The 14,836-nt window shown below is 55.7% G+C and overlaps 3 protein-coding genes across 3 annotated transcripts; 1 reads left to right on the top strand and 2 right to left on the bottom strand.

The window, feature by feature from the left end:
- Positions 1-491: 491 nt before the first annotated feature.
- On the top strand, positions 492-1,370 carry GLRG_02932 (RNA polymerase Rpb5 domain-containing protein; the record flags this gene model as incomplete). The annotated part of the gene is made up of 3 exons (XM_008093617.1): positions 492-575; positions 697-779; positions 845-1,370. 3 exons carry the CDS (start codon positions 492-494, stop codon positions 1,368-1,370), a joined length of 693 nt encoding a protein of 230 aa, XP_008091808.1.
- Positions 1,371-3,263: 1,893 nt separating this feature from the next.
- Positions 3,264-4,912, bottom strand: GLRG_02931 (uncharacterized protein; the record flags this gene model as incomplete). The annotated part of the gene is made up of 2 exons (XM_008093616.1): positions 3,264-4,467; positions 4,578-4,912. The coding sequence occupies 2 exons, from the start codon at positions 4,910-4,912 to the stop codon at positions 3,264-3,266; spliced, it is 1,539 nt and encodes a 512-aa protein (XP_008091807.1).
- A 7,513-nt stretch (positions 4,913-12,425) lies between these two features.
- Positions 12,426-14,572, bottom strand: GLRG_02930 (beta-tubulin cofactor d; the record flags this gene model as incomplete). Its single annotated transcript, XM_008093615.1, has 2 exons — positions 12,426-13,176; positions 13,254-14,572. The coding sequence occupies 2 exons, from the start codon at positions 14,570-14,572 to the stop codon at positions 12,426-12,428; spliced, it is 2,070 nt and encodes a 689-aa protein (XP_008091806.1).
- Between the last annotated feature and the right edge of the window lie 264 nt (positions 14,573-14,836).

The following is a 14,836-nucleotide window of genomic DNA, read 5'->3' as shown; positions in this document are numbered from 1 at the left end:
GCCACACCTGCCATTCTGGATTCAACTGTGGGGTTCAAATCCGACAGGTGGCACGTGCATGCACTGTGACTCTGGACCCTTGATTGCATCTGTCAATCATCTGGGCACGTACCTTTGACCTTCCAAAGCCCAAGACATGCTGGGGGTTCTTCCGGTTCTGCCTGTCTCGGAATAACCTTTACAGTCGATTATTCCAGAATCCCGTCCAATCCCGTCCAGGACTGAGCAACAGCAACCGGGAGGGCCCCACTCAAACTTTTGCTCTGGCTGCAAGGCTGAACCCGCCGCCAGAACTTTTTTTGGCTTATCCGCTTCGCGACGCCAGTCTTTTTTTCGGTCTTGAACTTCCCGTCGTCGTGATACCCCATCCACCGCCCACGCCTTCCATCCCGACTAGCCCATATTTTTCCTTCGACGGCGAATTCTTCTTCTTCCTCGGGCGCCAGAAGACGCGAAAGCTCCCCCTCGATTAATACGCACCCGTCGCAACGATGTCGGACCAAAAGGATGTGAACAAGGAGGTTACCAGGCTGTGGCGCGCTTGGCGGACAGCCCACGAGATGGCTGCGGATCGCGTACGACATCCTTTCAACCGTCCGTTTTGAGAAGCTGGAGATAACGATTGCGCTCTTTCGCTACTTGGGACGGACGGGAGACTTACGGCTTGACGGCATTGGCACTAACGACGGATGACAGGGCTATGAACTTGCCGAGGACGAACTCACAATTTCACTCGACCGCTTCAAGATGGAGTACACCAGTGCTGACGGCAGCGTAAAGTACGCGCCCCTCGCTTGAACCCTCAGCTGGTCTATGGCAACTGACAATTCGTTCCTTCCAACAGCCGCAACAAGCTCCAGTTCTCCGCGAACCCCTCGGCCGAAATGATCCGCAAGTTCACCCCTCCTGCGACACCCCAGAACCCGAACCCGGCGCCCGAATGCGGCACCCTCTGGGTCGAGTTTCTTGCCGATACGACCTTTGGTATTAAGGAGATCAAGAAGTTCATCCACCACCTCATCAGCAACAAGTACTCGTCCGGTATCATGATCACCCACGTGGCCCTCTCCCCGGCGGCTCGCAAGATGCTCATCACCATCGAATCCTTCGCCAAGGTTGAGTGCTTCCTCGAGGAGGATCTGCTCGTCAACATCACCAAGCATGAGCTCGTACCCAAGCACATTCTGCTTAGCCGCGAGGAGAAGATCGCCCTGCTCAAGCGCTACCGCCTCAAGGAGACCCAGCTTCCGCGCATCCTGCAAAAGGACCCCGTCGCCAAGTACCTCGGACTCAAGCGTGGGCAGGTCGTCAAAATTATCCGTACCTCGGAGACGGCCGGTCGATACGCCAGTTACAGATTGTGCGTATAAGCTTTGCGTTGCGCCTCGCCTCTGGCCGCGGGGGCTGAGAAAAGGGACGACATAGAAGAAGGAGAAGACGAGACGGAAGAGGGGAGTCGCGCGGGCTGGGATTGGGTCCCCCCCTTTTTTGACAGGATGACTGACGCCCGGCGGACGGGGGAGGGAGTTTAACTATACTCTTTGCATCACTCTTGAGTCTGGCGTTGAGGGAACGGCTATGGTCTGCTGTTTTGTGTATGACAAGAAAAGAAAAAAGAGGGGTTCTTCTAGAAGGAGAACACAAGGTACCTAACTTACTATTTACATCGTTTTCATCATAACACTTCGCTTGGGCTGACGGGTGATATCTCGGGAAGGCGTCAGGGGTCTCCTCTGGGCCTCGAATGAACGAAAACATGAGCATATGGGGATACTCTGCCTCGATATGTGACGAGCCCTAGGCGTATCATCGTCGTTCCACGTCGGGGCCAGGACGCGGACCACGGGCGTCGTGGTATCGATGGAACCTTGTATATATGAATGCAGCAAAGCCGGAGAAGGCCGACGTCAAGAAAGGGCTGAGACAAGCGACGACTGATTTTCTCGCCGCCACTACTCGAGTCGTGACATGGATAGGCACCGGACGAACTCTTAGTGGAAGCCACAACACAACACGACATAACACGACGCGAAACGACACACAGCCCCAGTATCAACCGTTGCGAACAGACCGCCGAACCCAGACTGACTGTTATTCTCTGACCCTCCTTTCTCTCCTTATTTCATTCATGCTGCCCAGGGCTCGGTACCAGCCCATAAAGGCCTCTTGGGTGGTATGAAAAGGGAAGAAAGGAAACCCCCAAAATAGGAATGAAAAAAAAAAAAAAAAACACTCGTAAGTTCGCAAACCGCGGAACGGTGGTCCACGGCTGGTCTCGCCGTTTCTTCCCTCCTGCAACATCCGTGCCCGTTCGGGGTTTTGGCGCGGGCAGGGGCACTACTAGGAGATGTACCCCTGCACAACGGACGGAAGGGGTTTGCGCCAAAGGAACGAATACTAGGGCGGGGAAGAAAGATGATGGGGAAAGAGAAAAAGAAAAAAAAGTTCCAGGCACGGAGGTTAGTTCGTTTGGACCAAGTCGACTTGGGGGTGGGGGAGTAAAAAGTTGGATTAGGTTCAAGAAATCGAAGCCCGGAGCCCAGAACGTAATGACTTGGGGGGGAAATTGGATGGAGGGGAGGTGTTACCGGCACCGCCGCCGGGACCCGGGCAACCGGGATAAAGTCAGTCGTTGTGGCAGTTGGTTCAGGAACAGGGCCCCAACCGATCAGATCCTACAGGGACCAGGCTGTATAGCTGGCATTATGATGTGCGATTTGGAAAATTTTAATGACAACGACACGCTGCAAATATACTTCATGTACCATTCCATTTAGCGCAGAAATTGTCGATTCGTAATACTGTCGCAACAGGCTTGAAAATACAAACATGATGGCGCATCTCGCCGGGTATATGTTAAACGACAAAAATGCCGGCAGCTCGCGATATCCTCGTAACCACCCCGGAGGCGCACATCAGAGAGGCCTTTGTACCTCAGATCGCATCTTCCCTCAGCGCCCCAAAACTCCCTTGGTCATGAACGATCCCTCCTCGAAATGCAGGACACTGTGATTGAACATATCCAACTCCTCCTTCAATTCGACCTGAAAACAAACGCCGGTTGACGGCTCTAAACCTTTATAACTCCTCATTCCTTCATGATAATAAAACTTTGTTCCAACATGCCTGTTGAAAACCGTCGTTACACACAGACACATGTTGACTCGTAATGTGTGGTTGCCGATTTATGGATGCGGCAAGTTGAACCTGGAAGCGAGAGCATGGTAACTTGCTTGGAAACGCACCCCGTACTTATTTTAGGGCTACTTCAAGAGACCGCCAGGGTCACTCAGAGTAGGCTCGCCGGGTCGAGGGTTGTACGACGGATGATCGTCGTACTGCGACTGCGGGATCGGTTGTAGCTCAGTGCCTGTCCTGGGTCTCTGATATGGACTTCTCGTGCTGAGGGGGCCCGCGAGACCACCAAGGTCTTGCAGGAGCGCTGTTGAGCCGCGCCGTAAGCCGTTGGATGGAGCGAGCATCGTCGGCGAGGGTATGCTGTGGCCATCGACCGACATCGGGTCCACGCTCGAGACGATGCTATCTCTACGGAAAGCTGGTCCTGCTCCGGCTTGGTCTTCCGATAACAGGCCCCCCACATCGAAGAAGGAGACCTTCCGCGGCGTCGTGGTGGAGTTACTTCTCGAAGAAGAGAGGTCGTGGAGTATAAGCGACGCATCGCTACGTTCGGCGTTGCTTCTTTGCCGCTGTGGGAATTGCCACTGTCTCAGCTCCTCGCCGAATGGCCTGGCAACTGGCGCAGGGGTGTAACGAAGTTCTTCAACATCAAGATCGTCTTGCCCGGCCCGTTCTCGGAGATCAGTGTCGACCCCTAGACCAACATCGCGCACAAGATCCTCATCACTTCCCCAGTGTCGGTGAAGCGTGGGCCGTCGTAATGAGGATCCCCGCTCCACAGAGTCTGCGCCAACGGAGCCGTATTTGAATTTCTGCTTCTTGAGGCCTCGATCTCGTACAAACGAACCAAGAACCAGCGCGTTGGCCGCCGTGGTCGCAAACAAAAGTTCGACTGATGCCAACACCGATCGCAATTGTTGCCTGCCGCGCTCCTCGATGACGTGAGGGACGCGGTAGATGGTGACGCCGATCACGGCTAAGCTGAGAGAGAAGAGTAACGTGAGTTGGACTTTTCTCTTGATGTTCATCTGGCTGCGCAAGATGATTGGAATCGGGAAAAAGACGAGGAGTAAATCGGTGAGGATGTTGCAGGCCGCCATAGTAATGAGTTGCGCAAACCCTTGGCGGCACTGGCCTCCCGGGTCGGGAGTGACCTGCCAGTAATGGTTAAATGGCTGGCATTCCGCCAGATCGCTGATAATGATGGCGATAAACGTTGCGACCAAGGTACATCGGATGAAAACGAGCGTCTGTTCGTAAGAACGTGCCCAAGTGACGCCAGTCAGGCGCTTGAAGAACTCCAAAATAGTGTTTTTTAAAATCCACAATCTGCACAGACAGAGTGTTAGAAACCCATTCTACCGTCTTGACGAATGCGGAACTCTGCGAACCCGTTGTGGGCGGCATGAGCGGACGTGGCTGGGGGTTCGGTAACTTACGTCGCTGCGTGGAAGATGCGGCTGACAAGCACGAGACAGCTTGCAATTGTCTTCCTATGCACCTCTTCGCTGGACAGGGTGATACTGTCGAATTGGGCATTGTTGGTTCCATAGAGCAGAACGAAATGCACGCAAACCATTCGAAGCCATAGCGGTATCAGAGCGAGTGCAGCGACTTTATCCTCTTGGAACAGTTTCTCGGTGCGGATAAAGCGGCCGGCGACCCGCAACAAGATGATGACGGTGCAGAACGACGTGATCCACCAGCAAACAAGCAGAGAGGGCTTGTCCTGCGAAAACTTGCGCAACTCGGGCGGCTCAGTGTAAATATTCATGGTGGATTCGGACAATCCACGCCCGTCGACCTCCGCAGAGGGCACGACGAGCGAGGAGGTGGCTGCGACGTCGAAGTTCGAAGAGTTAGCTGTTCAGCGTGCGCGTCCACTTTCGCGGGGGGGGGATCGGTTCGTGTGGATGTCACAACGGCTGATATTGGCGATGATGTTGAGATAATGGAATTCGTCGGTTGGCGGAAGACGAGCAAAAGGCTGTTAGGGTGGCTCGTAGGCGTATCGTAGCGACTGTTGCGTCTGATGCATGGACTCTGCGGTTGCGAAGGGACGAACGGTACGACATGAAGCAGGCCGGGTCCGGACGTGACGGAAAGCGATGACAAAGTCGGGCGTATAACCGTCTCGACAACGACGAGAAAGAACGCTACGGATTCCTGTCTTTCTGCGCCGACAAAATAGCAGAGGAAATCGCAGGCATAGGTTAAGCGTGATGGAAGGAGAACATGAAGCCCGGTCCCGATGCTGCGGAGGAGCGGATGGAAGTAATACTTTGGTTGCACCGAGCAGGGCGCAGATAGGGACAGGCCTCTGTGAGTATACCTCTGCTCGTCTATACATTAGTGTGGCTCCCGGTAGCCGTACGAAGGTGGGTGATGGGATAGGCTGGTCTGGGATGGCCGAGTTGGGGGTAATCAAGGATACCTGGTGATGGTCCCTTTGCACGCTAGGGATGGGGGGGGGATTCAAGCCCTTGGAGGAATGGGAAAACGGGGGCGTGGGACATGGTGACAAGGGGCCGGGTGAGGGTGTGTATACGGTTCAGGAACTTGATGGTGTGCATCAGCAGCTTTTCTTGGCCAATCCCAATCCCGTCGGTTGAAGGACCAAAGTTCGGAGGTTGCGACGAGGTTGGATTGGCGGCGGGTTCGACTCGACCAGAAAGCACAGGGGTGACCATTTCAGGGCTGAGCCGTCGGTTGCCCGTCCTCAAACAGACAACTCTCACGCCTTACAGCGCTCCCTCCTCCAGCACCACGTACCCGTCCTTATTCGCAGTTCGTACTGCGTTGGACCTTTGCGCAGCTACAAAGCACAGCGGTCGGCTAAGGTACAGCTGCCAACCGTTGGGTTGCTCGCTGGTATGACGCTGATCTCTGATCCCAGGCATGAATGATTCGCTCATGGTAAGGGGTTTCGCAGCTGGCTGCAGAGCTGCGAGCTACACTGATAGTTAGTGTGCATAGCTTGCTGGTCGAGTCGCTCGCTTTGAGAGCAGGTATCTTGATCCAGAGGCAATGTCTCACTCCAATCGAATGTTGGACCCAAAAGCTAGGTGGCGTGAGAAGAGCTTGACGTCGTTCCGTCACTGGGGGAGTCGTCGCCCTCGCCACACTGGTTGCTGCGGCTGGACAATGGTCGAGACTAAAAGCAAAAACATGGCATCGAAACGGCCCCGCTGGCGGTCTTGCAGCATGCGCTAACTGCCTCAAGCTGCGCGCCTCCTCGCCAACGTGAGCAACTGCCGACAAATGGGTGATGTCGCTCAATCCGTTCGATCGTAGTCGTGACTCGTTGGTACTCTTTAATCACTGCGACAGCGACGGCACGACATGCAAATACCATGCTCCTCAACGGAGCAAACCGACCGTGCACTCTGCCCTGGGCTTGACTGTGTCGTCGCCATGACTGACCGCTTTGAACATCCCACCCGCATTGTCTAATCACTGCGAGAAGCAGCGCGCACCACTGGTTCCAGGAGCTGAAGTTGGCCAGGAGCTTCTGGCTGCATTGGCATGTGTTTCGTTATCGTGTGCTGGCGTGAATAGCCAACGAAAGCTCTCCCTGCGTGTCTCGTCTTGTCTTGACTGCCTGCGAGGCCGTCTCAATCGTTATTTCCCAGTTGCGTGCGCCTCTCTCCACTTAGATAAGGCGGTGGCAGACGAGAGGCCGGTTCGTGTTCGTAGTGGGCCGGCCGTTTAAAGGCCGTTGCTTTGTGCGCACGCCCCCTTGGCCGACATGGATGACATGGCCGAAAAAAGTTGCGAAGTCAGTATCCGTACCTTGGCTCATCGAATCAGCACCAACCATCTCCTCGCCCCGCCCCTCCTACTCAATCGTCGGTACCACAGTCAGCGTACAGGTTTGGTGCTCCATCCCCAGGCGCGGAGACAATGCGGAGGCGGCGGTTTGGCCCTTGCCCTTTTTCTTTACCGGGGGCACGTCCGCGCCGGCAACTGCCAGAATAGGCAGCCGAGCCACCAAGGAACGGCTGCTGAGTGACAGATCTAGGTAGTGTCCGTGTGTGCCAACGGGTGCTCTGCCCTTGCTGATTAAAGGTTGGCGGCAAGGTCGAGGGCATTGGTAAGCTGAGCTAAGGACAGACAGGATTCATCTTGCTGCAGGCAGCAGAGTGGCATGTGTTGCCTCGATACATTTGACTGCAGATATGACCTGATGGCAATGGACGGATGAGACTTGGGGGCCTTGGAAGGAAGGAACAGAGATAACCGCGTTTGGCGTTATTGGGCTCATGCCACAAATCGAGCTGGGGAACATGGGCCGGCAGTGTCCATGCGTCGTCAGGGCATTGATCTTTCCCTGGCGTTTTTGACGGCACAGCAAGACTGCCCGGACAGACGGAAAGCTCGTTGTGTCGGGTCTTGATATGTGCAGCATCGTGGGGGGGATTGATGCCTAGTGGCCTGGCCCGGTCAACTGGACTTGAGCATGGTTGGATTGAGTCGCGTTTCGGTAGGGCTCCAAAAACGGACAGCTGCATCGCCTCGTGTGCTCCCCGATTTTCAGCAGTAGGCAGAGTCGTATCTCTAGCTCTGATATGTACTAGCGTTGATATGGCGCGCGGTAAGAACTCGAGCCAAGGCGATAGTTGAGCTGGCGCCGAGCTCGCTCATGGCAGACCACACAGCGGCGCCGAGAATGCGTGCATTCGGCCAAGGGAGGGCGCGCGGGCGAGAGGCAGTACCTATAATAGGACGCAATCGAAATCAGGAGATAGCAGCTGACCACGTGCCAATGTGCCCAGGATACCGATATGCGCCTTGCTCGATGTCTCTTGGGACATGGTGAACGGCCTCGGTGAGCAGGCGTAGAGCTGTTTGGTCAATTGACGGTAGCGGACGAGACATTGGCTGCGATATGTCGCACGTGGGACGCGCTTTAGGTGAGGTAAGGCCAGGCAGGCAGCACTGGCGGCATCCCGCGGAATCGACATAATGACGGAATGCCGACGTCTTGAAGGGAGAGGGGAGCTGAGTGAACGTTGCGGTTGCAATGAGGCCGAGGCTGTTCCTATTCTAGAGTGAAGTGATTTCCGAGGAGGGAACTAATTAGTTTAGCATTCCATCCGATTTTGAGTTCATTCAATGTCAGGTCAGAAATGCAGGGTGTTGGATACCCAAATGAGAAGAGGATAAGGTACCTACCATGTAAGGTGGTGTGTGATGGGGGACGAGTTGGAGACAGATCGCGGAGGGCCAGACCTGAGGGCGATGGATGGAGGAAGAGAGTGTGGCTAGGGCGTGGGGGGATAAGGCAAGGGCGTGGTCAGAGGGAAGGAAGGTAAGGACGGCAAGGAAAGCACGGTGAGTGGGCCGGCATCGCTCTTCCTTGACACTCGACTCTTTTCCTCCGGGCTTATTTTCGCTCATTTTTGTTTTCCTGCTTCCGCAATGCTGTGACCCAAAATCTTTGGAGGCAGGCTTCATCTTACCTACGGATACATGTATCTATCGCCTCACTCAATCGGTCTCGGTTCCCTGACGAAGGATGATAAGTCTGACTTGGGGACTGGCCTACCTAGCCACAACGGGGGGCAAAAATCCCCGTTGCATATCATATTGCACAGGGCTTATGTGTGTACAGTCAGAGAGGCCCTTGACTCACTCTCTCGACTGACCAATCACACACGATAGTATGTGGCATATAGGTACTATTCAGTCCGGCAATGCCTATCAGAGGTAGGTACCTACCTACCGACAGGCATCCGCACGCTACTGATACCTACTTAGGTACCTACTCTTACGTAGTACTTCGGATGTAATTGCATGTCGCATCCAAAGAGGCCCGCCATGTCTTGCCCTGTCGCCCTGCGCTGCGCTGCGCTGCACTGCGCTGTCCTGCTTCCCTGCATGTGGCCTTGTGCCTATCCACCCAACAGTGGGCAATGCGGGAGAGACCATCTCGTCATCTGTTGGTCGAGGCAAAGCAGCAAAGTGGGTGACACGGCCGCCGCAGCTGGGGAAACAAACAGGGCACCGGCAAGGTAAAGCAAGACAGCGAGCATCAGGGGAAGCATGGGCCACCGCTTAAGGTACCTAGGTAGCCTATGATTTCCCCCTCTCCCGTTTCCCAGTCATCGGGAACACTTGATGGGATCGACGGCCTGTACTCCATCTACCTACATACTAGGTATGTACGTCTATGGTCTACCTAATCTGCCCACTACCCAGTCGTGACAGTCGTTATGGACCACGAAGGGAGGTGGTGGGCGGTTCGAAAGGTCTCTTGAATGGTAATGAGCATGTCAGCTGGTCGCACAAGAGCAAGGAGTTATACCTACAGGCCCAGTAATGATGCATCGCAATGCAAATACCCCTAGGTAAGTGTATTAGTTGGACAAGATGCCCCCCTTCATCTCTTTCCGTCTCACGCACTCGCGGCTCGGTTACGGTCCCACCCGCAGTGACATACCGTAGTACCTATCTAAAGTACCTACCTACCTATCTGCCTACTATGTTAGGTACCTAGCTACGTAGCGTAAGTACATATGTACCGGTATGCGATACTCAGACTCTGTTCCCAACGATCCTCTCGAGGCTGCCACCCCACCTTACCTCATCATACCGTTCTGCCATTACCTCGCAACAACCATTATTATACGAACGGACGGATAACCAGAGGTACCCAGAGATAAGGCGAAGTGACCTCTTCGATGCTGCCGCTGCCCCCACGATTCTTCTCAACCCAAGAATCCAAGCACGACCCACCACGATCAACGATCCGAACGCAACCCGTTGTCCATCAAGATCCCATGGTCACGCTCGACACCGTCAGCCATCTCAGACGTCCAGACTGCCGCCTTCTGTCGGCCACTCCCTTCCCATCATTTTTCAATCGAGGCTCTGCCGGCCGACACTGCCTCCAGCCACTTGTCTTAAACGGCTTGATAGTCTGTCCCCAGGCCGTGCACGGCTTGTCTTTGAAGCTATTTCAAGCCAGATTGATGGCTTCTCTGGTCTATCTGTCATTAGCGCCAAAGCCCTTTGGGAATTCGACAGGATGCCTCCAAGGCAACCTGACGGAATTGCCGCAGCTGTGTCTGTCTGCCTCATCACACCGCTGCTCACGCGGCACCGTTCCAAGCCTCGATCCGAGCCAACGAGCCAATGTCAGTCCTTGTGTTCGTGCAGGGTACCCACACCGCCAACAGATATTGAAGCAGCGAACGTCTGACTGGGATGGGAATACAATACTCCGTACTGTACGCCGAATCCTTACAAACCTAACTCCCCGAGGAGGGCCCATCGTCAACTCTTTTAATGTAGCTGGCGACCGGACACAATCCACACGCTCTTGAGGGCCAGGGGCACGCCGTTTCTATCGCTCGTGATGCCGACCAGGGCACAACACTCGGCTTCACGGCCTGTTGAAGAGTTTCACTGCATGCCTGCTAGCTTGCCCGACTGAGCAGGTCTTTTCCGATGATGCCAGTCACTTGGGGGGGGCGCAGGGTGGGCGCTAACATGATGCGAGCCAATCGACGAACCCCAGCCTTTCGACATTCAGCCATCCAAGGTGATTTATCAACCGCCAGGTCGATCGATGCCCGCACCCCATCCGTCCGCCATGCTTCGTCTCCGGGCTAATTACCACTCGCCAGATTGGGCCACCTACCTCCGATAGCCATTTCTACTTCAGGCTTGGTTCATCCACCAGCCCAACTCCTACCTAGCCAGAGGTATATTTCATCCACATTTTGCGTCTCTTTTTGATGCCGACATTGTCCTCCGGGCTTATGGTCTCAACTCCACGTGGAGGAAGAGTGGCCCATAATCGGCAAGCGAGCAATAATTACCCCGGCCAAGCCTGCGTGGGCGGCAGAGACACCTCAGCATGGGGCTCGTCCAAAACCCTATTGATCGTACAAACGCAGTTGCATCTCAGCATTTGAATGAGCCAGCCTCCTTGAGCTTGGCCGCAAGCTTCGAACGTGTCTGGGTTGCCCAGTCCACTGCGATCTCCCGCCGAACTTTATTTACTCCAGGTAATGCCGGGTGGAAAACGCTCGGACAGCAAAAGTCACCAGCCTGCTACTACTGGGTTACAGAGCGATGTGTACCTGATAGGTATTGTCCGTCGGAAGTTCACAGCATGCCAGGCGGCCTTGGACATAACATCGTCCGATCAACAAAAGTTTCCGACGTCCGTGGGTAAGGTGCCTTGACCTTGCGCAACGGAGACATTCAACGACGGCAACGGTAACGGTAACGGTAACGGCGACGGCGACCGGCTATCGGCTATGAAAGGCCAATGTTGGACCTGGTTTGTTTTGCGCCTCCTTGGTTCAAGTCTTTGGGCCAGGAGCCGTTAAGCGTTAATCTCGAGCTCGTCAAATCGAACCGAGATAATCAGCAACGGCACTTGCTCTCTGGGATCTTAAATGAACACAATCTCGTCTCCCGCCCCGGTACCGCCTACTATGTCTATTTCAAAGAACAACTCAATCTGGACTGCGAAACCAGGTTCGGTTTGGGTGTGATCGGTGCAACGTCCCTGGGATCGGTTGCAAACGTCCTTCGAGGCTTGGCATTATTCAACCTTTGGCCGTGTCGTTTCGGACCAGTACACCTAGGTACAACTTCCATTCACCCGAGTTACAGGTTCAGAAAAACTTTAAAAGTCGATCACCAAGACCATTGCAGACCGTGTCGCAGATATCCGTACATACTCCTTGGGATCATCCTCGGAAAATGCCAATCCTTGTTTGCCATAGACCTGCGGCTGGGTTGTGCGCAGCTTCCCGTGGTGAAACATTGTCGAACCCGAGCACGTCCATCTCTGACGTTGGAAACTGTTGATGGGCCATATCACAATTACCCGAGTACGTCCAGTATCAAACTTGGCCCATATAGTAGACGTCTGCGACCCCTTGCACCGTGTCATTCTACAGCATCGGCGTGAGAATCGGCTCTGGAAGCGAGTGTCTGCCTGTCTGAAAGCCTCCCAAAGCCACCCTCCTTGTCGGGGCACCACGGCCTTCGCAGATGTCCGTCATCCTGGTCTGACCTCATTTTGTCGCAAATCAGATGGTGGTTGAATGCCTTTTAGCAGCTTCCACTTTGAGTTTCGCCCCGACTTAATCGTCCCACTCACGTTTGCCACCCGGTACATTGATTTAGATATGGGCCGAAGGCGGCGAAAACCATTCCGAGTGTTGCAGTATTCCTAAGTAGAAGTTGCCGAAGATATGACAATTGCGTGGTCTTTCGTCATGTCCCGAAGAGCCTTTGGCTTCCTCCTACTTCTATGGATGTACTTATACTGCTTGTCTTAGACCGAGCTGCTCCACAACGCGTGTAAGGGACGCTTTGTCGGCTTTGCTCCAGTCGACGCTCTTCAACGAGTCCGCACGGCCACTCTCGCTGAAAAGTTTCCACAGTTCGTCGACGACAAGGCTTCTCACCCTGGGCCAGGGGTGAAACATCAAAGCAGCCAGCCTCTTCCTGGCCTCCAGGATGCCGGCGCGTTTCCCATCTCCCAGCGCTACCGGTACGGGGTCCGGACCAGCCTCCTCGCTCTCCTCTTCGAACCCAGCCAGGCAACCGTAGACCTTGATGCAGGCCTCAAGCTTCCTCACGCTGCCCGTCTTGTACGCCGCCTTCTGGACCTGCAGGCACAAGTGCCGCACGTCGACGTACGGACACTTCTGGAAGAGCCCGACGTGGCAAAGGAACGCCACGATCTCTAGCGTCGGCACTACGACGCGGTCCTGCCCCTGCCTGGTCTTGACGTTGCTCACCAGCGCGGCGCAGACGGCGGCTAGGTTTTGCGGCGACGCGGCGCAGAAGTCGGCCAGTGCCGCGCGGGACGCGATCACCAGGTCCTCGTTGCCCGTGTCGGCGGAGGTGACGTAGCCCGCGAGCAGCTCGGCCATCCACGCACCCACATCGGCCTTGGCAGGCTGCGATATTCGAGGGTGCAGGCCCGCATCCAACGAGTATAAGTCGAGCAGCGTCCGGAAGTACTCCTTTGACGAGTAAGTGAGCTTGGCAAAACCCGATGCGAAACTGAAGGTTTCCTGTCAGTGAAGCTTTTCTTGCAATCCTTGGCACTGAGTCGCGTGACCCTGTATAAGGGTTCTCACCTTGATTCTAGGTTTAAAGCAAGGACCGCATGCGCCTCGGTGCGGACGCGATCCAGCTTTTCGGCAGCCAGCCGCAGGGTTCTGAGGAACAGCCTCGAGACTGCCAAGGGCAGCCATGCGTCGACCCCGTCGGAAGCCGCACCACCGCCACCACCACCAGAGCTGGCCTCCGCCAAGGCGGTCTTCCACAACGATTTTGTGGCCCGGAGCGCCTCGAGCCTGACGTGGGAGCCCACGTCTCCCCTCGCATTGGTGGTATAGTCGTTCAGGCCCTCCGCCAGCAGGTCCAGAAACACCAAGGCCCGATCGTGGAGCATGCCGCTCTGCGACAGGCTCTGCAGAATCGCCACGCGCGTTTCGATGTCGTTGTCGCTGGCCCACCTCGTCAGGATGGTGTCGCAGACCAGGTCCTGCCCTTCCGCCTGCGGGGCGCCAAAGGTGGTGGTGACGGGGTAGGCCATCGTCAGGGCGAAGAGGACGCCGGTGTCGTTTGCCGTGCGCGACGTCGGGCGCTGTCGGACGGCGCTCGCCCACCCCTCGATGATGCGCCTGCGCTCCTCGGCGCGGGAAAATATCAGGAGCACGAGGGAGGCCTCGGAAGACGCGGCGATGGCTTCCTTTTCTGGACGGGCGAGGCCTGCGTCGGCTACGTAGTTGAAAGTCGATACTAGAGTAGCCAAGTTGTCGGGGATCTTGTCGAGGGCGTCGACCGCCTTCATGGCTCCGAGCAGGTCGCCGATGTTTTCGGTCGACACGACCTTGAAACCTGGTTGTAAGTACGTGCAGGCGCTATTAGGTGTCGACGCCGCTTGTAGGATAGGCAAAGACGAAGTAATCAGCCGGCTGGCCGCCTCGGCGACCAGTTCCGGTTTTCGATACGTCGTCGTCTGAAAGTCCTTGAATATCGTCTCCAGGTCGCGGATGATGCGCTGCGTGAGATTGGTGACGCTGTCGACGGGCTGCCTGCCCGCGACCAGCTCCGGAAACCAGTCCAGCACGGCGGCGAGACAGAGGAGAAGCCCGTGCCTCTCGTCGACCTGGCGGTTCTGGAGCGTCCGTAGGCGAGCGAGGACTCTGTCGATGGAGGCCGCGAACTGCTCTATACACCTGGACGGGTCTTGCCTCGAAAGCTCCATCGTAAGCGTGCCAAAAGATGCGCCGGCGTCACGTCGCGCGCTGGCGTCGGCGCCACCTATCCCGCGCCAGCCCAGCAGCCCATCCAGCAGCGCGGCGCCGTACTGCGAGGAGAGCTTCGTGGCGTTGAGGGCGACTTCGTGGACCGCGCGGGACCGCAAGGCGACGCCGTGGTAGTCGACCATTGAGGTGTCTATTGTCGACGCAGGGTCAACATTAGGTACCTCAGAATGACCCCTATTCTTGTGGAAATCCAAGCTGCGCCTGTACTTAATTGGGAGGAGTCGAATTGACTGCCCCTACTAATGGCTCTTTTCCTCCGTCTTTAAAGTATTATGTCTGGGCCCGTATAGTCGGCGGCAGGTCGGTCAGTGACAGTTGTTCGATACCGTGACCCTAACAGAGTCGCCCTAAAGCTGGCACTCGAGGATTACTTACCCGTCGTCAAC

This window comes from Colletotrichum graminicola (genome assembly GCF_000149035.1).
Source record: "Colletotrichum graminicola M1.001 genomic scaffold supercont1.8, whole genome shotgun sequence".
In the NCBI taxonomy this organism is placed as follows: Eukaryota; Fungi; Ascomycota; class Sordariomycetes; order Glomerellales; family Glomerellaceae; genus Colletotrichum; species Colletotrichum graminicola.
This window is presented reverse-complemented; position numbering and strand designations above follow the sequence as displayed.